At 51.9% G+C, this 23,927-nt stretch overlaps 1 protein-coding gene across 4 annotated transcripts in view; it reads right to left on the bottom strand.

The window, feature by feature from the left end:
- The window catches only part of Rgs12 (regulator of G protein signaling 12), a 132,513-nt gene that overhangs the window by 108,308 nt on the left and 278 nt on the right, over positions 1–23,927 (bottom strand). For 3 of the 4 annotated variants that reach the window (XM_008841873.3, XM_029567660.1, XM_029567661.1), the window contains exon 2: positions 6,389–8,362. The exons of the other annotated variant lie outside the window; for it this stretch is intronic. In XM_008841873.3, coding sequence (XP_008840095.2) covers positions 6,389–8,260 — 1,872 coding nt within the window. In that variant the 5' untranslated portion in view covers positions 8,261–8,362. The remainder of the gene's footprint in view (positions 1–6,388; positions 8,363–23,927) is intronic. 4 annotated transcript variants of the gene reach the window in all.

Genomic DNA, 23,927 nt, shown 5'->3' with positions numbered 1-23,927 from the left:
TTCAATTCCCAGCACCCACATGATGGCTAACAACCATCTGTAACTCCAGTTCCAAGGGATCCGCTGCCCTCTTCTGACATCTGCAGGCATTGCATTACACAGGTGCACTTACATGCGCAATACACACACACACACATAAAATAAAAATAATAAAATATTTTTTTAAAGGCACACTTTAAAATGGCTTGAGGGGGCATGACAATTTTTGAAAATGAGCCTGTATTTAATTCAGTTTGATTCCTAAGACCAAATGATGTCTAATACAAATTTAATCCATTTACGAGTATATAGTCAAGTAGGCTGATTTTCAGTCTGATCTCTGATAACTTACCACACCATGTCTCAGTGCCTCTCTGGTATTTCTCACTGCCTTTCCTTCATAGTTTGGTGGATTGGAGGGGGAATTTGTGTAACTGCTGCTTTAACACCAGAGAACAAGGATTCCTGCCTCCATAAAGACACCATCTCAGGGTGAGGGCACCACCTCAGTCATGAGCTATCTCGGTCTGTTGCTGGCCTTGCCCTCCTGGCACTGCTCTGGAATCTGTCACTGGGCATATGCAGTGCTAACCTTCACAACTCTGGCAGTACCCACTTTAAAGAACAGCCAAGGCCTCAATCAATCCCAAGGGGACGCTATCACAAGCTATCTCCCCAATAATCCCCGTGTTAAATTCTTAACCCAGAACCTCAGCAGTTACCTACACTTGGAGCCAGGGCCTTTACAAAAGTAACAAATTAAAATGAGCTCCCCAGGTGAGCTCTAATCCAATGCTATTGGTGTCCTTACACAGAGATCAGGACACACACACAGCAGAATGACTGTGGGGACTCAGGGAGAAGACACTGTCCCCACCCAAGGAAACAGGCTTCATGAGGAGTCAGCCTGCCCATCTAGGCCTGAGGAAGAACACACCTCCACAGCTTGACCCTTAGCCCACAAAGCCCTGGCATGGGCCCTACACATCCACAATGGTATGTTCCCTAGGGCCCCAAGGAGACTTTCAGACATCTTCTCATGGCTCAGGACAGCCCTCCCCATAATGTTTTTCTGCCCCACAGGACCACAGAGAAGGCAGGTTTGCTTGGCCACCACCAAGTCCAAGTCTACTTGACTCCCCAGGTCCTTCCAACTGCTCTTCCCTTCACCCAAAGTTCCCAGCAGCTGGCGGGCAGGAGGGGTCCATTCTCAGGTGCATCTGAAGACTCTGCCCCTGCGGACCTCTCAGTTGTTCACTGAGTGAGGAAGGTTGTTGGGGACCCCTGCTGTCTAAGGTAGCAGTCTCTCCATGTCCGGATAGCCGCAGGCCTGCTCGGTGCAAATGCAGAGACTCCCTTTCTCAGCGGGGTGCCTTCCCCTACTCTCTTCCTGACTCATCTTTGAAGTAGCCACACGGAAACATGGCCTCTGGCTCTGAAACTGCCAGGTTTTCCTGTGTGATAATCATGCAATGTCTGGCAGCCTGGCAGAAGCCCACCACCACATGTAAATGGGGCATCCTACAAAGCACCTATCAACTAAGGCTTTTGCTACTGCCTCCACACTATAAATATCCTGGTTTCCCCTAATTAATCAGAGCTGAATCACTAAGACCTGGAGCTGAGCTGAGTCACTGAATAAAGGAGCTGTACCACTGAGTCTGACTGAGCTGAGTTCTGTGTCTTACTGCCTACGATTCAGTCTCCCTGGACGGGGCTGTCCCTTCGTAAACAGCCACTCGCGAAGATCTTGCTTTCGCCTGTTCTTGCACCTCCCCTCGTGACCCGGTGGCCAACGGATCGCATACATAGAGGGAGTGCCCGGTAGCTTGGAACGGAACTCGCCTGGAAGCGCAGTGACCCACAGATTCGCCAGCATCCAGTAGCCGCGGAGAGCCAGGGACCCGAACAGCAACGCGATGCACGAGACCGGCGCCACGCCCAGCAGCTGGTGCTCCGAGATCCCCGCCTGCCCACAGAAGGTGAAGGAGCACACCCCCGCAGGATCCCCTCACCAGGCCTGGCCGAGGCAGTCCTGGTGTTGGGGGGGTACGTGGCCTTGATACCAAGCTTTCTGGCGCCTAACCACCAGCAGGCTTAAGCCCTGAACTCTGACGCTAGTGTGGCATCAATAGCCTAAAAGAGAAAAAAAATCTCTAAATGAAGCAGGGACATGGCCACCAGAATTGACGGAAATATTCTAACAAGTATCCGCAGACAGACCCCACAAGTGACTGAACTTTTTTGGAACTTTTGGTGGGCTCAGGGTTTTCTCCCTTCTCTATCAGGCTCTACTGCTCTTCCCTGATGTCCTATTCTTTCCCCTTATTTGCATGCCCTTTCTCAACCAATCAAGGTCCATAGCCAGGAATTCCTTCTAGCTCCTGAGACCACCCACCACTTCAGAGACCTGCTGCTCCAAAGTCTTCCAGAGCTATAACACCTCTCAGACTTGCAGACTTGTTCTGCAAGGGACAGCTCTTGGTTGGCATCCCAAGGCCTTTGAGCGCTTTGAGCTGCAATACACTCAAAACTGAATCAGCTCTTGGCCAGCAACTCCCTGTTATCTAGAGTTCAAACCTGTTTCATTTAAATCCTAAGTGGCAATCCGTTTAAAGTTGTTTTATCCCATGTAAGATTGTTAATCCAGAACTGACAATACCGTGCCTCCCGTGTGTACTTTTTGCTGTCTGCCTACACCATTCTTGGAGGAGGTGGGACAAGAACCAGGATGGGGAAAGGACAGTCTCCAGACTGCCTCACTGGCTAAGGGACACTTGCATCCACTGCTTTTAGGGCCACCCGTTCCCTGCTGCTCCCCATCACAAGAAACCCCCTCAAAGGGGCATCCAGCCAAGGCTTACTCAAAAGGAAAACTAGGGAATGAAATCCCACAGTGGGAGGTGGGGTGAGAGGGACGTGAAAAGCTCCTCCATATTCCTGGGGATCTGGAAGGCTGCTGCAGGGCTAAGAACAAGCTCAGGAAAGACCCGAGAAAGCCCAAGTCCTCCCCTCTGGCTGACCTCAAGAGGAATGAGAAGGCATGTCCAGCACGCAGGGCCGTTGGTCAAGTCTAGGAAAGCTGACTGTGCCAGGCATCTAAGATTTGAAATCTCTGTCTAATCATAAAGCTAACCAAGAAGACACTTTGTGGTCACATAATAAAAAATACACTTCACAGAATCTGCTCAAAGAAGTCAATTAGCAAATCAAATCAAAACAACCACCGTTCTGGAGAGGAGAGAGCCCTCACCAGGAAGCCCGCCTTGTGGGATGTACCCAGCCTACTGTGCTGACAGTGGTGTTGTATGGAAGGCCCAACATAAATAGACAGTGCACAGGAACACTGTGTAGCCAGCCAGGGGAGTCAGCCAGGCATCAGGCAACCAAGCCACTCTTCCTGGCTCACCTCCTGCTTTAGTACTTGGGCCTCACTGATCACTCTGTCCCCCACCACAGACCTGATTTTCAGCTCTGCCACAAATCCACTGAGGGGTGGGGAGGAGGCATCCAGATTGAAGCTGTTTCTTTGAGGTGGTAGAGGTGGACTGGCATGCAGTGACCCTGATAACGTTTTTCATGGTGACAGCCATCACAGTTGAGCAACTACTCCCCTCCAGTGTCTTCGCCTTCCCAGTGCTCCTGTCATTAAATACCCACCACCTGCTCCTCCTCAGAGGACTCGGTCTCACCGGTACAGTCAGATCTCTTCTTGTCACTTCCAACCATAGCCCCTTTCCACTCTCACTACCTTGCCTTCTAAAGGCAAAGGTCTTCCTGAGTCCTGCACTCTGATCCTTCCTGGTCACATCACTACTGCCCGCTCTGTGTCCCCATCCCTGGTCCAGCTGCCTTCAAGCTCAATGACACACTGAAGCTACTGTTTCCACAGCAGGACTCTGGAGAGATATGAAGCCTGAGCCTCCAGCATCTCTCCCTCCCTTTTCAGTCTCTCCTGTTCCGCTCATTCCCAGGTAATTCAGTCCTCTGGCCTTTCCTCTGCTCCTCATAAACCCCAGACCCAGCACAGGCCAGCAACCAGGTGGTGGCCCTGATGGCAATGGGTCAGTCACTGCTGCCTTGGTGGGCCACCATGCCGGCTAGCAGGTATGTGAGGACCTACCTCATAGCCCTAGAGCTTCTACAACCCACCTGAGAGGCTGTGGCATGGCACTACACACATATAGGAACAAACCTTTTTAGCGAAGTAGGCAGCAGCAGAGATAGGGGGAGAAACAGCAGCAGCCTGGAGGACATGAGCTGCTACCACCTGCCATCAGGGACACTGCTCTATGAGAGTAGTCCCCTTGCAGATCAACATGCAGCCCTGGTCAGCCCAAGTGCCAACACCCACCCACCATCTGCCCAGCCCAAGAATCTGAATAACAGTAGTCCACGGTCCACAAAGCCATGTGTGGCCATTGCGCCCAGCAGTGCAGATGATGTTGTTCTGCAGAAGCACAACATTCTCCTAGTGGTTTCAGCACAAGCTGCAACCACTAACACCCTCATACTCAGAGCATCTGTTCAGCTGAGAGTCAGACACCCAAGCTCAGCTCACAGCCCTGCTCATTCCCATCTGTTAAACCCTCTTCAGGGCAACAGCCACTTGAGGACCAGTCAATTCACTCGTATAGAGGTGTGCGACACCATCTGTCTACAGACACTCCACAGTGCACAAGTCACTTTAGCTTCACAGGGATGTGTGCAAAAGGTGCACCCTTCGAAAGCCAAGCACTATGACTTCCTGTCACTTACCCAGCACCACTGCAGGATACCTTGTAAATAGTATTCAGAGACATGGTAAATTTCCTAACTTCAAGTAACAGGTAAGCCACTTTCTAGGGCCCCTTACCTACCCTCACCCAAGGCCAGTGCCCCACAGACCAGCACCCAGCAGTACTCCTGACACTCCATAGTGGGGGAGACAGAAAGGTAAATTCAGAACACTCGTGGGGTGGGGGGAGATAAGGGAGTCCACATACAAAAGAGACGGTTAACTACTAAGCCAGGAGCCACTTTTAGAAGCAGACTCCTGGGATTGTGTACCTACAAAGTCTCTTGTCCTTTATTTTCATCTAAAACTTTTAGGGTGCAAGCTGAACATGCCCAGAGACGCTAATTTTTTGTTTGTTTGTTTCGGTCTTTTTGAGACAGGGTCTCCCTGTAGCCCCAGCTGTCCTGGAACTCACTATGTAGACCAGGCTGGCCTTGAACTCACAGAGATCCGCCTGCCTCTGCCTCCCAAGTGCTGGAATTAAAGGCATACGCCACCACGCCCAGCTAATCTTTTAAGTATGTGCTCCATGACCTTAAACTGAGCATGCTGAGGGATGAACTCCTTAACTGAGCATACTCAGGAATGGGTCAACCCCCACATGAAAACTCATAGGATCACTTTATTTGCTGTTTGTCTTAAGTCTGCACTTTGCTGCATCAGTGTTGTCCACGGCCATCTGGGGTGGCAGCCACAGGACATCCACCCTTCTGTTTCTGATGAGGGTCATCATGAAAAAGGCTTTGGAGAACAAATCAACAAATCCTCACCAATGTGGCAGCCACAACCTCTGCTCGACGCCTTCCCTGACTAGCCAATAGGCTTTAGAGGGCTTGGATGGGAGATTTTTCACTATCAAGAACCGAAATATGCGCAAATACAAAAAAAGGCACTTTAACACAAGCATCTAAGAACAGTTTCAATGCAAACAAGGAGGGAAATGCTGACTGACCCTCACTGTGGCCAGCATACCCTGATCCCAAACAGCATCTTTGGACCCATAGTGCACCACTTTTCGCTGAACAAAGTCTTGGAGAACAGAGGCTGGTTCTCTCATATTTTCCTCTCATGTTCCAAACTTAGCTCCCATAGGAAGGCGAAGGTCCAGAGGGACACTGGCCACTGACAGATCAGGTTCTCTGGGGCAATGCAGCTTGTCAAGGGCCCCATCTGCTGTAGGCAAGGAGCCTGGGCCAGTTCAGAAGGACTTCCCCAAAGTGAGCCAGTTCAATATGCTTTGCAAAATCTCTCACCTCAGACACTGGGATGTCAACTCTGGGGTCAGAAATAAAATAGGCTTCAAAGGGACTGCAGGAAAGCAGCCCTCCAGCCACCACCACAGCCAGGAGCTAGGCAAGGAGGCCCTCCCCAGGCTATGAGAAGTCACCTTTCCTATGTTTCCTCCTGCTCGGCACAGATGTCCTGACAGGACCAGTCCAAAGAACAGCCTAGAGCCAGGGCTCAGGACAAGACAGAGGCTGCAGCACAGGGCAAACACCTGAGCACAGGGCACAGCAGATTTGGCATGACAGCTGGCAGACGCTGCAAGAGCACCAGAAAGAAGCCAGGGCTGTGCGTGGCAGCTGGTTAAGTTACAGAGAGGCCATTCCTCCTCAACTCCCTCCAGCTTACCTTCTTGTCTTCTTTGGACTTTCTAATGGTTCGATGGGGCCCAAAAATGTTTTGCATTCCAAAAGTCTTTCTGGACCAGTCCCTCTTCTGTGTGCCCAATGGGGCCTGTGCAAAGCTGCCTTCCACCCGATAGCGGTCTGCAGGAATCTTGCTCATGGGGGGGGGCAATGTGCCACAGTTGACACTGGACCACCCATCAGTGGAGTCTGTGTAAGACTCTTGGTCACTGGCATGTCCACACTGCCACTCTTGCAGCACGTGGACTGGGAGCCACCGCTGGTTGAAACCACAGCTGGAGCCCATGGTGCTTCTCTTGGAAGGGGGTACAGAACTCCGCAAGGCAGCTGGGGAGACCTCCATGTGGGAGGCCGGTCCTGAAGGTTTTGTTAAGTCCCAGAACCTGTCCATTTGGGGGCTTGTCTCGAAGAGGGAGCCCACCTCTGGGTCATGGCAAAAGGCCCCATTCCAGGGTGCACCCCAAGGCTGTGAGCCCCTCCCACTCACACCTTCCCACCCTGGGCTGCTGCCCTGGCCGTGCCTGCTGGAGCCCCCACCCAAGTCAACCACAAGCACCCTGTTACTCTTCTCTTCCTGGTTAAAATTCCCAATGCCGCTGTCACTGTTGCTGCTGGTACTGTTGTTCTGGTGGGCATCGGCATCCCCGTCCAGGAATGCACGGGCCCGCACACCCTCAATTAGCTCACCCATGTCTCGGTACAGGACAGAGACGAACTGAAGCACAGGGAGAGAGGATGCTGGGAATTCCAAACAGCCGCTGGTGTCTGGGTCTGCCGTGCACGCAAACCCAAACCGCCGGGCAATGCCTTGGTGGATCTTGTGATGAAATAAGTCTGGGTCCACCATGAACACATGACAGGACGTTCTCAGGGCACCTTCATCCTCTTGGGCCAGGGCTCTATCGTCATTGGTCTGCATGGTGACCAGCCCAAAGAACCGTCTGTCATCTGGGCACACTGCACTGAACGCCAGCTTCTCGGCAGGGTACTCAGCCACCACGCCAGCCCTGTCAGTGACCAGCTGCACACAGTCGTGCATGACCTTCATGGTCACCAGTGAGTGTATCTTTTGTTCAGCCCTCAGGCGGCGCATGCAACCACGGATGGCCTGTAAACTGTCCTGCTCCAGGTTGGAGCTCGTGGAAGGGAGCTCAATGGAGCCCAAATAGCCCACAACCATGGCAACGTTTAAGATACTTGCATCTAGCCCAAAATCATCGTGACTGTCCAGCCCCACAGTGAACACTGAATCATCATTGGTATCTTTTGATAGCTCCTCCTTTGAGAGCATGCTGGAATGCGGAGCACACAGACTGTCCTGAACATCAGGTCGCACAGCCGCTGACTCTGATAGTGACCTCTGCTTCAACTTCGGGGGTTCAGGGCCACTTGCACAAAGACTTGGACTTTCAAAAATCATGTTGAAAATCCCACCAGACTGCACCTCTTCCATGACCCTTTCTGCCCTGTTTATACCCAATGCTTTAGAATCCAGTTTGGGCCTCAGCCAGCCTTTCCCCTCATAAAGCCCACCCTCTTCATCACTGGAACAGGACTCCACACGGCCAATGCCCTCACCGATCATCATGTGCAGGACCCCGGAGCATTTTCCAATTAGTTTCACCACATCTTCATGAGAAGCCTTCTTCACATTGATTTCATTGACGGCAAGTATCTGGTCTCCAGCCCGGAGGCCCACAAAATCTGCAGGGCTGCCCCTCATGACGCAGCTGAGCACACAGGGTGCCTGCCCAGACAGGGTGAAGCCATAGCCAGCTCTGCCTCGGGCCACTTCCACATTCCGCACACGGGGCGCAGGACCAGGCCGCTTCCCTGGCTCCCCAGCCCTGTACATCCTGGTACAATGTCAAGGCCACCAGCATGTCGCATTATTCCAGGGGATCCATGTTTCAAGGAGTGCTCGATGCTACTCAGTTTTTTTTCTCCAAATGATACCCTGAGAAGGAAAAGCAAATAGCCTGTTATTGAGGATCCCACATTTCTATCTCTTACTGGTATTACCTGACCCCTACCAGGTTCATAACAAACCACCACAAGTGTCTCTAGGTCACCACATAAATGCCAAGGTGTGGGAAAACAGGGTCTAAACAGTGACTCTAGTGCTGGGCTAAAAACCTGCTGTTGGGCCGGGAGTGGTGGCACACGCCTTTAATCCCAGCACTCCAAAGGCAGAGGCAGGCGGATCTCTGTGACTTCAAGTCCAGCCTGGTCTACATAGTGAGTTCCAGGACAGCTGGGCTACAGGGAGACCCTGTCTCAAAAAGATCAATAATTTAAAAAAAAAAATACCTGCTGTTGGGGCTGGAGCCATGGCTCAGCAATTAAGAACATTGTCATTCTTGCAAAACAGCCTGGTTCAAATCCCAGCACCCATAAGGCAGCTAAAAACTGTCCATAACTCCAGTCCTAGGAGATCCAACAGCCTCTTCGGACCTCCGCAGCATTGCACGACACAGGTGCACTCACATACATGCAGGCAATACACTCGTACAGATAAAATAATAAATAAAATATTTTAAAAAAGAACCCTGCTGTCAAAGTGAAAAGCACCTCCAAGAAGGCTCTGGGGAAGAAGGGACATGACTTCATAAAAACGAGACCTGTTTCAGGGTCCCCAAGGAAGGAACTCAAGGTAAAATCAGCAGAGGGAAAATCACAGGGAATGGATGCTTAGGAACCCAGGCATGTAGAATCTTCTCTCAGGACGGTCACACAGGACACATCTAAATCCCTCAAGCAATGATGTGTGGTCAGCAAAATAGCTCAGCTATGGAGTCCAGGGTTGTTGGGGGGATACAGTGGCACCCTCTATGTAGTATATACCAAACTCCAGACTTCCAAAGGAAAGCAAGTGTGGGTATAATCCACATTGTGTACACAGCCAGAGAAGGCCACAGGGAATCCTTCCCATCAGTCAAGCCAGGCACCATCTCCTGCATGTGGGTCTCTCCTGGGTGGCCACTGCTGTGAGAACTCTCTACTACTCAAGATTCTTTCAAGACCACTTTAAAAAGAAATACAGGGGCTGGGGAGATGGCTCAGTTGATAAAGGACTTTCTGCACAAGCACAAGGATCTTAGTTCAATCCCCAGCACCTGCATATAAAAGTAGGCATGGCAGTGTGTGCCTGTTATCTTAGTGCTAGAGAGGCAGATCCCTGGGGCTTGATGGCCAAGTAGTGCAGCCTAATTGGCAAGCTCTAGGTTCAGTGAGAGACCCTGTCACAAGAAATAAGGTGGAGAGTGACTGAAGAAGACACCCAGTGTTGACCTCTGGCCTTTATGTGTACATGCACACATGCATACATACCTGCACATACACATGCACATATAAACATTTACACACACATATATAACATACACAAAACAATAAATATCCATACATTCACACCCATAATCCCAGTACGTGGGAGGCTGAGGCAGGAGGATTTCTGTATTAAAAAAAAAAAAAAAAAAGGCAACAGTAGGTGGTTATGTTGTAAAGATTCAAACCTATACAAGGCAAGCTTGATGTTTACAGAACATGTTGCTAAAACATTGTCGGAAGACATCCTGCATTTTGGTATAAAGTTTCCAGTAACAGAATCACAAACAGACTCAAATGATCTGCAGACGCACAAAGGCTGAGCAGCTAGAGGCAACGGGAAGGGCGGCAACAAATCAAGCATGGCCCAGGGACAGGAGAGCACGGTACAAGGGTGCATGTCTTAGAAGAATCATTTTTGACACATGAGTAAAGAAAGAACAATTTATAAAATGCTACATTATTTAACATCTAAGTGGTGCTAATTTTGTAATTTAATATTTTATTATTGATCAATGAAATGTACACATTAGGGCTGGATATAGCCCAACTCAGAGAATGATTAGCCTATGAGAGGCCCTGGGTTCCATCCCATACTGAACAGAAACAAAAAGTGTATTTTAAGACCTTCACATTGGATCTCCAGGGTCTGATGAGAATTCTGTCCCCTGATATGTAGCACTCTAATGTCCAGAACTCATGCACATCTCTCCCACAACCACAGCCAAAGGGACTTTGCAGCTGAGCTCAAGTGAAGAATCTTGAGATGAAGACAGATGGTCCTGGTCATTTGGGGGGCTTCATGGAATCCTGAGGCCCAGGGGTCAGTCAGTAGAGACAACCATGTGGGTCTGGAGGACCCAAGGACAAGACCTGAGTCATGGGACAGATATGCCAGGGCCTCTGGAAAAACCTAGCCTTGCAATACCATGACTTTAGCTGGGTCACTCTGACTAGAACACCAGCATCCAGACCACAGGACTGCACAGAGATGCTGTTAAGCCACCCCCTTATGGTTTCTTGTTTCAGCAACAGCCCCAAGGGTGGGGAGGGCACATATGACAGCACATATGATGGCCTATCTGTAACATGCTCAGAAAAGTGTCTGATGTAGCACATTGACCACCACTGACCACAGTGTCACTGTAAGTGTCAGTTATCACTGAAAACTACTCTGGGACCAGAGGTCACCACGACCCTCCTGGCTTCCTCCAGGAACAAGAGACCTGTTGCTCCTCTAGACAACAGAGTCAACTGAGCAAAGAAGGCTTCAAGTCTGAAATAGGCCCTCCCCGGAGCATAGCCTCATCAGCACAGATGCCACCAAGCCACCCTACCCAGCAGGGACTTACCTCCAACAGACACCTGTCTACCTTGTACCCTCACCCATAGCAAGCACACCCCACCACCTCCTAATGTGTGTAGTTGTCAAACACCCACCTCACACCACCCACCCCAACATCTACATCAGGTACATATATACCACACCAAAGATTAACAGCTGTTCCACTGGAACAACACCCCACATCTCCCTGATGGTCCCTGACCACCCATCTCCTATAGCAACTTGACACCCACTCCCTTAAATACAGACATCCCTAGCTGCTCTCAGCTCCAGGAATCCTCCACCAACTGAGGAACCTTCTCTCTGCCTCCTCCCTTTAAGGCCCCAACTCCTCTCTGAGCTCCAAGCCTCCACCCTGAGCTCTCCCTTAAGAACTTTCTGTCAACTCACAAGCCACAAGGTTATACACAAAGCCTTCTGTGGGAAACCTCCCCTTTCCTTGCCTTCTCTCTTCCCACCCCTCCTCATGCATGCAGCTGCCTGGGTAGGAAAATTCCATCTCAGGGCCTCAAGCTGTCCTCACCATGCCATCCCCACATCATCACGTGGCCTTCTGACAGCCTCTGCTGCAAGGCATCCCATCACTGGGCCCTGGGTCCCCTCTGAAATCACTGTCACCAACCTCCAGCCCTTCCATGTTCCTTTGGTCCCTTTACTGTGTCCCAGTCCTCCAAACACAGCATTCTGAAGCACTCCCCTTTCCAGCCCTAGCTCACTGCCGGCCTTCCTCTTCTGACTGCCCACTCCTCCTCCTCTGCTCAGCCTCTAAGCCCAAGGCCCAGTTGTCTTCTCACCCCCAGGGATCTCATCCACCCAGAGCCAAGTCTCCAACATACTCATCTCCTGCAAGTGCACCTGACACCACAGTCTCAGCAGAGTCCAAACACCCCCTCCTCCCCAAAGCCACCCCTGTGGGGACAGTGTCAGCTCCCCAAATGTCAGAGGAAGGCAGCCAGCCCTTGGGTGGCCCTCAGAGAGTTGGGGCATGCAGATGCCAGGAGAAACTACCTCAAGAAAAGACCATCCAGACAAGGGTGGGCCACAACACCAGGCTGGAGGGTGACCGTCTGCAGTGCAGAGCAGAGGGAGGGGAGCCAGAGAGGACCTGCCCCAGAGCTTTCCAGAAGAAAACATCCACTGGGCTTGCGTGAAAGGGGACAAGAGGGCCCCAACTTTAGAGCATATGTTTTGGGTTATCCAGCTTAAATTGTAGGTTACGTGTGAACAGGATTTCTCTTTGGTGAACCCTCGCAGCAGCTGAAATTGAAGCCAGGAGCTGCTAGCATTTGGTAGAATGTTTGGCCTTGTTTGACTTTTTAAGGGTGGAAGGGAGGTTGAGAGAAAGAAACCTAGAGAAGTGTGGGAGGGATCTTGTAGCCACTAAAACAAACGGAGGCTCCCCACCTACCCTGCAACACAAGAGTCAAGGGCTACTGCATTAGGAACAGGACAGCAGGGGACTCCACCAGTTCAAGCCAGGCTCTGAATGAGCAGCTGGTGACCTGGCTCCTGGGAGAGACCAGGTCTAGCTGACCTCATTAGTGATAGTCAGTGTTGGCCCAGTGGTGTACTAATTGATCCAAAAGTTAGTGGGCCATTTCCCAGGGACAGAACCAGACAAGGGGTCATGTATTCAAAGTGCTGAGCAGAAAGAATGAGCAGCCCACAGAACATCCAACATCTGCAACACTTTGAAGGACTAGCACAGGGCACTTCAGCAGGGCCAGGCCCCTGCATGAGCCAAACCATAGGCCACTGTGTGTGTGTGTGGTGTGTGTGTGTGTGTGTGTGTGTGTGTGTGTGTGTGTGTGTGTCCCCGCCTTTCTGTGGGGGCGCGGGGACAAAGTGCTGAGCAGAAAGAATGAGCAGCCCACAGAACATCCAACATCTGCAACACTTTGAAGGACTAGCACAGGGCACCACAGCAGGGCCAGGCCCCTGCATGAGCCAAACCATAGGCCACTGTGTGTGTGTGTGTGTGTGTGTGTGTGTGTGTGTGTGTGTGTGTGTGTCCGCCCATTCCTGGGGGAGAGTGGCCAGAAAAGGCAACACTTCCATCTCAGCTGTTGGATGTGATGGCCCAGCTTGGCCTGCAGGTGCCCAGGTGAGAGTCTCACGTCTGCATCTGTCCTGCTCAAATTACTGCAATAACCAGGGCTGTTCCGTCTATCCAGGAATCAAGGTTCTTGATGCAACTTCTGTTCATCTGCATTGCAAGGCACCGGCCCTGTTGGCAGATGATGGGTGGGCCAAGAGGCATCAGCAGAAAGGACAGATGGGTTCCCCATGCACACCGTCCTCAGGACAGCTCAACTTGAGGCAGCTCAGTTCAGGTTGTGAACTCCAAAAACCCAGTAGACATCCATAAAGCTCAACAAGCCCTGACGAGTGTCGTATGCCGGGATGCCCTCTGTGGGGATCCTAGTGGGGCAGAGCTGGGGCCCAAATGCCCCAGGAAAGTCAAGCACCCCCAGTCTGCCTCTCTGAAGATGTCCTATTCCCCTTCAAAGGGGTGTCTTGTTGGACAGCATTCCCTGCCTTCAATTCCCAGAAGATTCTGACCAGGGGCCAGCCAGAAAGGGCCACTCAAACTTGAAGAGTTACATAAACCTCTTTACACACTTATCAGATACCCAGTCTGGGGTATTTTTGTTATAGTGACAGAAAAGGGACTATGGCAGGGACCCTGCAGAGTACCACATGATACAGAGGACCAAGCACACCCTGGTCCAGAGCAAGTACTTTGCCAGCACTGCTGCCAGGGAAGGAAGGGATGTTCCAAGAACAGTGCCTGGGCTTCTCTTAAGTGTCAGCACTTGTTTGCTTTTGTCCGTAGGATGCTCTGGCCAATGTACTGAAGGGATGGTCACCAGCCCATGGCCCATGTGCTATTGGGAGGTAGAGGAACCTTTAGGAGGCAGTGCCTACTAAAGGAATTTAGGTCATGAAGATATGTTAAGGCTTGAGTGTGAAATGTCACCCATCACCTTACAAGTTAGAACCCTTGGTCTCCAGTGGGTGGTACTGCTTCGGGAAGTAGTAAAACCTTTAAGAGGTGAAGCCTGGCTGGAGGAAGTGTGTCACAGGGAAGTGGGCCCTGAGAGTTCCAGCCTAAGCTATCTGCTCCTCATCTACCCTGAGAGTAACAAGCTGTCCTGCAACCTCCTACCACTTGTGAAGCCCCAGGTGCCATGCCTTGATGGCTGTAATCCCCTTAAACCAACTGTGACCCAAAGAAAACCTCTCCCCTGAAGCCGTTTCTGTCAGGTACTTTGTCATAGCAAAGTGCTATGCTTTGCTATGTCTTTGTTTGCTGTGTCTTTGCTTCCTGGGTGCCATGAGGTAAACACTCCTTTCCCGCCATTATACTGTGTCACACAGGCTCAAAGCAGCAAAGCCAATCCCCAAAACTATGAGCAAAATAAACCGTTTCTTCTTGAAAGTATATTATCTCAGGTGTTTTGTCTCAGTGAGAGCGACAGTGCACCATATTTTCTAATAACACATACTACTTTTGCAATAAGAGAACTGAAGACTTTTTATATGTAGGTCATCATAGTCGTGAATAAATCACTTAATTCCTAGGGTTATAAAAATCACAGCTTTCTCTTCAGACTCAAGTCGATCCTGTCCCATGGCTGGCTCAGGGAGGTCACACAGTGTATATCTCCTACTGCCCCATGTCCGTTCCCAACTCAAGTTCCATGTCCAGGAGGCTCTGCCTAGGAGCAAGACTCTTAGCAAAAGCCACTACCTCCTTTCAGTAGATGGCTGGGGAGGCTGCATGGTCACCACAGGAGCACCTGAGCCTCATGGGACAAGAGGATGGTGTGTTCCTATCAATCACCTGCAATCCTGATGATCACACACACAGAAGGGAGAGAAGGATGGAAGGAAACCAAACACCAGAAGACAGACAAAAACACCCAGGCACATTTCCCAGCTGCCCACAGTAACAGGGCCTTTCATCCTCCAGGAAAGAAAACCAGGGCCTGCCTCACTCTATACTCAAAGCCTTATCACTCATCACCTTAGGCCCTGCCCAACCTAACACTCCCATAATGCTGTCACGATAGCCAACCAGACACATATGAGCACTCCCAGCCCAGGCAGAAGCATAGTGTTATGAGGCTGTAGTCAGATGGCCCTTCAAAGCCACCTGCACTGGTCACCTTGTGTGATGGGCACATATAAGGCAGCACTGCCTCTGTTGCTGCCCACAGAGATCCTGAGGTTCAGCGAGCAGAGACACCTCTGCCACTGGTCACATCCCTAAACAGGTCAGTAACGTTCAGAGGTTTATCAGTAAGGCTAAAGCCCAATTACAAAAAAAGGAATCTAAAGATAGGGGAGGACCACTTCCTGTCTTCCCCTGCGCAGCACACTATGCCTGCCACTCCCCTAGGACACTCACTTGCACCGGTCTCCCCCCATCCACACCCTCCTATAAATGCCTCCTGGCTCTGGCCCTACTCTAATATTCACCACTGGTGGCTGCTTAATGCCCCAGAGGCCCCACTTGCCAGCTGCTGAAGCTGTCGTGTGAAGTGCAAAATCTACACAGGACACCCAGTGTCCCTTTAAAGGATCACAGGTATGTCCTGCCTCTTTGGAAAAAAGAGACTTCCAGAAGGCTGACAGGCATTATCTCTCACCATGAAGGAGCTATGTGAAGAGGGTTTATCTCAAAGGGCAGGACTCAGGTCAGATGGAGTGACACCAAGGAGATTCATCAAGTTTTTGAGAAAACGATGTCATCAGAAACACCGCCAACTAGAGCTAAAGGGTCAAAGGTGGCCCCTAAGGACAATGGGCATGGGTCCCTGGCAACACTCCTGGCAGTGAACAGGCAAGAAGTGGCCCAGCTGCAACAGGGCTGCCTTCCAGGGGGAGGGAAAGGTGGCTCAGACACAGGAGCCACAAGACACGGAGGGCCCCTGTCCCTAGATCTTGAAGGAGCTCACACACACCAGCCTACATTTTAGGATAGCCACATCTCTAAGCCCTTCCCACTCCATCTTACGTTGAACAGGACAGCCCACAGTGGCATTCTGTCTCTGCCATACATAATGCCCTGGTTACGGGCCAGTGAGCTGACAGCTTATCCCCTCAATTCACAGACGGAGATCAGCTGTGCCTCAGGGGCTTGTCCAGAGCAGAGCCGACTCATTTGCCGAGACTCTTCACCTTGGGCTGCTACCGCCACCGGAGGGCCACAGGGAGGATGCACTTCATATGTGGGAGAATGAGAACCACTGGGACCAGCAACTGACAGTGAGAAGTGACCAGAGATGCCCCTGACCCATGGTCAGGCCCCCTGTCCTCTCTGCCCTTGGCAGTCCCCTCACCATGGCTGTGGGCTGGACCTAGTGACTTGATCCCAACAACTGGGAACATGGCAAGGGTGGTAAAATGCCACCTGCAAGGTTAAAAAGGGTTAAAAGGGCTGTGCCTTTTGTCCTGCCTTCCCTCTCTCACCCTCACGCCAAGGGAGTTGTCAGGATGTGCCTCCCTAACTAGATAGCCACATGGCAGAGAGCCTTGTGAAGTTGGCCAGTAGTGTTCGCGAACTTAGAAGTGGATCTTCTGCAGCCCCCAAGAGCCACGTGAGAAATGTCGAGACAATTCCTCCCACTGCAGCAGGTAGCAACAGCCAGATCCCAATCTGTGTGAAATCCTGGCGAGGAGGCCTCACAACAGTCCTACCCACAGAAACACATTGTGTACACTGTGTGGGGGGCAGCTTGCTGTGCAGCACTGGGTGACCAATGCCTCAGAGAACACAAAATGAGATCATCCTTACTGTCTGATGTGCCACTGCTCCACTGTCAATACGGACAAGGCAGTAAGGTGGGGTATGTGCTTTCAAAAGTGTTCTCTAAGATTGAGTCGGTGACAGGATGACAGAGAAACCAGGCTGCATGCACCAGAGAGGCACACCATGAGGGAGCAGAACTGGCTAGGAGTGACAGTCACTGGACAGCCACCCAGTTATGCAACCAGCCACATCTACTCATGGCACCTGACAAAGGAGGAATGCAAGCTCAGGCACCATGTCCTGGATCCAGACGGAGGGCAGCATGTGGCATGGCTTCCACTCAGACTTAGCTGGCTCAGTCTGTCCAAAACCCTTAGCAGCTCGTGTCCCCAGTGTGAGTTACTGCTTGTGGGGAGCAGCTCAGCAGCTACCGCCCTGTTGGTACACCCAGGGACTGAACCATGCAGCAAGCTGACTCACAGCGCACAGCAGCGCTCTGGTCTCCCCATGTGCATCACGCAGAGTTCCTCTGGGGTCTCTGCAGTCCTTGCAGGAACTAGAGGGCAAGCATCAGAACTGACAGATACCTCAGATTCAATTCTTCACTAAGCAGCAGCACAGAAATTAGACATTACGAATTACCTCCAACAGTAAATCACAGTTCATAATAAGAGGCTAAAATGGAGAAAAAAGTAGGCATAACAGAGAAGAAAGTAAAGACTGGCCATCTTAAGCCAGCTTCACTACTCTGAACACACCAGAAAACACACACTATCACTACAGCTGAGCAATACTGAGAGGTAGGGAGCGGCTTCAGGGCAATATAGCTAATTTCACAGCTGTCACATAGAGCAAGCTTCAAATGCTTGCTGAGCTCATCTGGCCTCTGGAGACAGGCATCATGATCATGGGTGGCTTTCACCTTGTGTCCTAGGGGACTCACAAGTGTTGCACTCAGCTCCCTGTCACACTCTCCCCCAAGAGCAAGCCAAGCTGCCAGGACCTAGAGAGGGGCTTCCTATGGAAAGTAGAGCCAAAACTTGTTGCATGCCCAGGGATCCCAGGACAGAGGGGACGGGGACACAGGGTGTCAACAGAGGTGGGAACCTTAGGCTCTAGAGACCCCTCCTCCAGGGAAAACACAATCTGTACTTTTCCTTTTCTAATAGGTCTAAGAGTCCAGATTCAGCAGACAAGATACTACCTCAAATGTAAAGGTTTGTTTTTCCAGTTTTTGAGCAACTATAATCTTTCATGTGAATTTTACATCAGCAAAAGTCAAAGACTAGCCTAGTCACAGAAACAAACATACACATGTTCCCCAATCTAAAACAAGTATAAGACCAATGACGAGGAAACTTAAAAGGCCGAAATGCATAATTTCATATACTGGGTGCAGCCACTGCACAGAGGACAGTTCAGATCCCTGGCAGGATCAGAGAAAGACAGAGGCATTGTGCTGAAAACCAGCATGTGTGCAGAGAGGGCCTCCAGTCGCTCACCCGATGGTAGCTACCTGAGATGGGATCACGGCAAAGGTGAGGGGATTGAACAGGGCCACTGAAGGAGTGGAGGGTCAAAGAACTGGGGCCACTGCAGGGGCAGGGGACATAGGGATGTTTCTACTGCAGGGGCAGGGGACACAGGAATGGGCACTGTCCCTTGGTCTCCTGGGACTTGCTGCTGTTAACACAGCAGGAACCCACACAGTGCCCACACAGGTGAAGGACCCATTTCTCTAAGAAGGGAAGGGAGCCATGAGCCACAGGAGCCGAGAAGGACCTGATCACATGGGGTCCATCTGCCACAGAGGTTGAAGACCTCCAAATGCAAAAGCAGCAGCACACTGACTCAGGAAGCAGTAGAGGGGCACAGTCAGACCCCACTGTTGCTCCACCCAGACCCCACGGCCAACTAAGATCAGGGCTGGCTCTGGGGATGAACACCGCTCCAGCACACAGTCTACCAGGCAGAGCCGACCTGCCAACCCATCCCTCTTGTTCTAGTCACCACCTGGCGGTTCCTGAGTTTTAGGAAAGTGAAGGGACATGGGTCTACCAGTCAGCGTTCTGCAGTGACCATTCTGTTTCCAGATTTACTGGAACACTGGTTCCAAATTTTTAAAATACTGAAGAATAAACCATCCCAATTTTCCCATTTTGTTTTAAAATTTTATTTCCCCTTTTATCTCTATTTTATGCTCATTTCTGCTTGTGGTTTTTAAACCTGTGCAGTAAGGTTTTGGACAGTTGACTAATTTCACAGAACATGAGACACCCATTTCATGAGATACCACATAAAAGTCAAACAGCTTTTTGCTATTCCTGTGTCTCAAACATGGCACACCAATGCTTTATCTGGCAAGTCCAACTATAGAGAGACAAGGCTGTGCTCTGGGACCCACAGTCCCCATGCAAAGAGTCTGAGCCCTCCTTCCTCCCCTGCTACTCCTAAAAATCTCACCCCAATCCCTGAACACCTAGTGCACAAAAGGCAGGATGAGATCTAGAATTTTATACCCAGCTAAGCTAAAAGGGAACTAGACAGTGGAAGTGGTTCAAAACAAAGGGAAAGGTCATGTTATGTTTCTTAGCCACCAAAAGAGTAGAAGTGTAACAAGGAGTGAGCCAAGACAAAGGAGGAGCTGGCATACAGGGGCCAACACAAAGATAGTTCACACCATCCCAGGTGACAGCTCTGTGCAGGTCTAGAGACCCCAGAACAGACTGGAACAGGAAGGGTCTCCCAGCATCAACATCCAAGGAGTAGACTAACATAGGGACAAAATGAAAACCTGTTCTGATCCACAGGTGGCAGCAAGATCAACCCACAGCTGTATGACAGGAGCTATGCTCCAAGGACCCTGCTCAGCTCAGAGACAGTGCTGGTTTGGTAACCAAGAGGCCACGCAATTAAGATGGGACATGGAAGAGGCTGGTGGGCAGAATCCTAAAGACTCCACCCACCATTGACAGGACTAAAAAGAGAATGTGTCAAACAAATTCTAAAAGGTCCAGACACAATAGACATCTGAGAAAACAGGACACCTATGGTGGTCCCTCTGGGGCTGAGCAAGTGGCACAGAATGCCACTGTTTGGACTTCAACCATAGTTAGTCCCCAGCAGGCATCCTGGGAAGAAAGTGAAGGTTACAGCTCAGGTACACATGGAAGATGGGTAAAATATATGCATGAAGCACAGTGTGTGTGCATGTGTGACTGTGTGAACAAGGAGAAAGCTTGGGAAGGCAGCACATCAGGAGTCCCTGACTACAGGGCTGGGGCAGCCAGACCACAAGAAGAAATACCAGACAGAAAGGTCAAACTACATGCTCCGCTTTTGTTTAATCCCAGCCCTGTAAAGACACGAAGTTGGGTCCCTAAAGCAAGGTTCCTGCCTAGAGCCTGTGAAGGCTCCATGGGGGAGGCTGGTGACCCCTGACAAGTCCCTGTGCACATGCATATTTGAGCTTGTTTGCTCCTTTGGTGTGGGGCTTGAGGATTTGGGTTTTCTTGTGAGAGAGAAGGTCTCACTACGTAGCCCAGGCTGGCATCAAGCTCACCATCCTAACAATCTCCTGAGTGCTAGGATTACAGGTGAATGGCATCACACCCAGTTGAATATATCTCTGACTAGAACTTGTCATTTTCACTGGATTGCCAAAGAACCACCACCTCCATAAAGAGCACAGGACTGCAGCCTCACAACTGGGCATGCACCCAGAAGACACCCACAGCAGGGCAGTGAGACCACCAGCTCGTCCAGACTTAGGTGTTCAGGGCCATTAGACAGACCTATCTGTTCCATCATGGAAAAGGTGCAGGACACAGCTGCTCCTCAGCAAGAAGGGGAAAAACAGTAATTTCCAAAAAAAAAAGTCAGGACCCCCGGGGTGGGCCGAAGCCCTTGGACTGTGACTGCACCATCTAACACCGGAGGCTTTCCAGATGTAAGCTGAGGACACTGAACCTCCTGGCAACCCTAAATGCAATCCCAGTGTCTCACAGACCAAGGCAGAGTGCCTGAGACATAAGAGAGGGTCATGTGTCACTGGAACCACTACTGACTGGCCTGCACCACTGATGGGAAAAGGGGATGCTCCCTGAGTCCTGAGGACGTGTGGCCAGTGACAGACACTGCAGACTTCTGCGGTTCTGAAACACTAAATTTGAAGTACTTTGCTGTAAGTCAGTAGAAAATTACAGCAAGTGCTAACTAGCAAGTCAGTGTTTACAAGATTTCCACCAAATTCACAAGGAAAACATGAAGGTGCAGCTACACCACACTGTGCACCTGCTGCCAGGGCAACAGTGAGCGCACAACTACCACAGCTCTCCCTCACAAGGACTGGCGTGCTGGCCTGTCTCCGATAAAGACAGATGCCAAGTGACCACAGGGTCAGAAAGGCAGGCCTCAGCCTTCTGCTGGCAGCAGCCAACGGCGCAGCTCACGCTCTGCTCCCTCCATCATCAAGAACTGGACAGCAGTTTCAACCTCCTGCTGTCCTCTACCTCAAAGGTCCCTTCTTAAGGCAGCTGCCAGCTTGCTGGGCTCAGTATCACCTCTGTGACCACCCTGTCCCACCCTCCTCTGCCTGGCTCTCTGAGGCCTTTGCTTTAAACATAAGGCACAAAGTCAGTCAGCCCTTGACCCGGAGTGCCACATAGGACCACGAAGTGCCTCCTGTCACCTGCTGGCCCTCCCAGATGCACTGCAATCTGGTCCCCTCAGCACTAGTCCCTGCCTTCTCCTGACCCCTGCAAAGGTTGGCATGCCATACGCTACCCTAAGTCTGAGGACCTTTCCTCAGCTCTGGCCTTTGCTGACCTGGTTTGCCAGTTTTCCTACCTGTCGTCTTCCCTGTTAGAGGCGACCCAACCCCTCCTCAGTCACCAGAGGGTAGGTTCCAAGATGCTTCACAGATATGGCCTTGCCAATGACCCCTGCACACCTGCTCCCTGCCCTGAGGAGACAGACAACACTTGGCTTTCCCTTCCCAGAGCCTTGCCTCCCTAAGCCATGCTCCATGGCCCATGTGCCCTTCTCTGTCTCAACAGTGTTCCTGAAGCCCAGATCCTGTGATCCTGGCTGAGTATTTGGTATGTGCTGTCCAGCCCCAAATCACAGGGAAGGTGTGCACTTCTATTCCAATTTTCTGGGGAAGAAACTTCCTTCACAGGACAACGTGTTTCCTTTAGAAACTTTTTAACCTTAAGCACAGTCTCTGTGATTCAAAACTGGATGTGCTCCCCTCTGGCCCCATTAGGTGCTCACTGAAGGCTCAGGACTCCACTCCCACAGTGGCCTCCTCGAAGCCCCCTAGATGCCCCTCCTGGGTGTGCCTCTGTAATTGGCTGGGCTCTAGGCGGAAGGCCCCGCCATGTTAGCCTCTCTGGCCTCCTGCAGGTGAAAGTAACCAGAGGATGGTCACAGCAGGGCTGCTCCCAGACTCAGGCAGCCACAGGCAGGCTCAGCTCAAGACTAGGGAGACGACGCCACCTGCTCAAACAGGGCCAGGAGAGCAAGTGTCCAATCATCCAATCAGGGGCCATCTACACTCCACGGGTCTGATCCCCCTCAGTCTACACTCCACGGGTCTGATCCCCCTCAGTCTACACTCCACGGGTCTGATCCCCCTCAGTCTACACTCCACGGGTCTGATCCCCCTCAGTCTACACTCCACGGGTCTGATCCCCCTCAGTCTACACTCCACGGGTCTGATCCCCCTCAGTCTACACTCCACGGGTCTGATCCCCCTCAGTCTACACTCCACGGGTCTGATCCCCCTCAGTCTACACTCCACGGGTCTGATCCCCCTCAGTCTACACTCCACGGGTCTGATCCCCCTCAGTCTACACTCCACGGGTCTGATCCCCCTCAGTCTACACTCCACGGGTCTGATCCCCCTCAGTCTACACTCCACGGGTCTGAGCCCCCTCAGTCTACACTCCACGGGTCTGATCCCCCTCAGTCTACACTCCACGGGTCTGAGCCCCCTCAGTCTACACTCCACGGGTCTGAGCCCCCTCAGTCTACACTCCACGGGTCTGAGCCCCCTCAGTCTACACTCCACGGGTCTGATCCCCCTCAGTCTACACTCCACGGGTCTGAGCCCCCTCAGTCTACACTCCACGGGTCTGAGCCCCCTCAGTCTACACTCCACGGGTCTGAGCCCCCTCAGTCTACACTCCACGGGTCTGATCCCCCTCAGTCTACACTCCACGGGTCTGAGCCCCCTCAGTCTACACTCCACGGGTCTGAGCCCCCTCAGTCTACACTCCACGGGTCTGAGCCCCCTCAGTCTACACTCCACGGGTCTGATCCCCCTCAGTCTACACTCCACGGGTCTGAGCCCCCTCAGTCTACACTCCACGGGTCTGAGCCCCCTCAGTCTACACTCCACGGGTCTGAGCCCCCTCAGTCTACACTCCACGGGTCTGATCCCCCTCAGTCTACACTCCACGGGTCTGAGCCCCCTCAGTCTACACTCCACGGGTCTGAGCCCCCTCAGTCTACACTCCACGGGTCTGAGCCCCCTCAGTCTACACTCCACGGGTCTGATCCCCCTCAGTCTACACTCCACGGGTCTGAGCCCCCTCAGTCTACACTCCACGGGTCTGAGCCCCCTCAGTCTACACTCCACGGGTCTGAGCCCCCTCAGTCTACACTCCACGGGTCTGATCCCCCTCAGTCTACACTCCACGGGTCTGAGCCCCCTCAGTCTACACTCCACGGGTCTGAGCCCCCTCAGTCTACACTCCACGGGTCTGAGCCCCCTCAGTCTACACTCCACGGGTCTGATCCCCCTCAGTCTACACTCCACGGGTCTGAGCCCCCTCAGTCTACACTCCACGGGTCTGAGCCCCCTCAGTCTACGCCCCCCCCCCCCCCCCCCCCCCACTCCACAGGTCTGAGCCCCGCGTCTACAATCCAGGCTGGAGACACAGCGTCTTCCCCGGTGCGGGTCCTAGGAAACCGTCTCTGCCCAAACAATGCAACAACGTCTAGGCGGACCGAACCCCACCACGGCCGGCCGGCTTGCTGACGGGGTCCGGGCCGGGCTGCGGCCTTCGGGGACACGGAACCCCCGACCCG

Source organism: Nannospalax galili, unplaced genomic scaffold, assembly GCF_000622305.1.
Source record: "Nannospalax galili isolate Female #2095 unplaced genomic scaffold, S.galili_v1.0 scaffold101, whole genome shotgun sequence".
Lineage (NCBI taxonomy): Eukaryota > Metazoa > Chordata > Mammalia > Rodentia > Spalacidae > Nannospalax > Nannospalax galili.
This window is presented reverse-complemented; position numbering and strand designations above follow the sequence as displayed.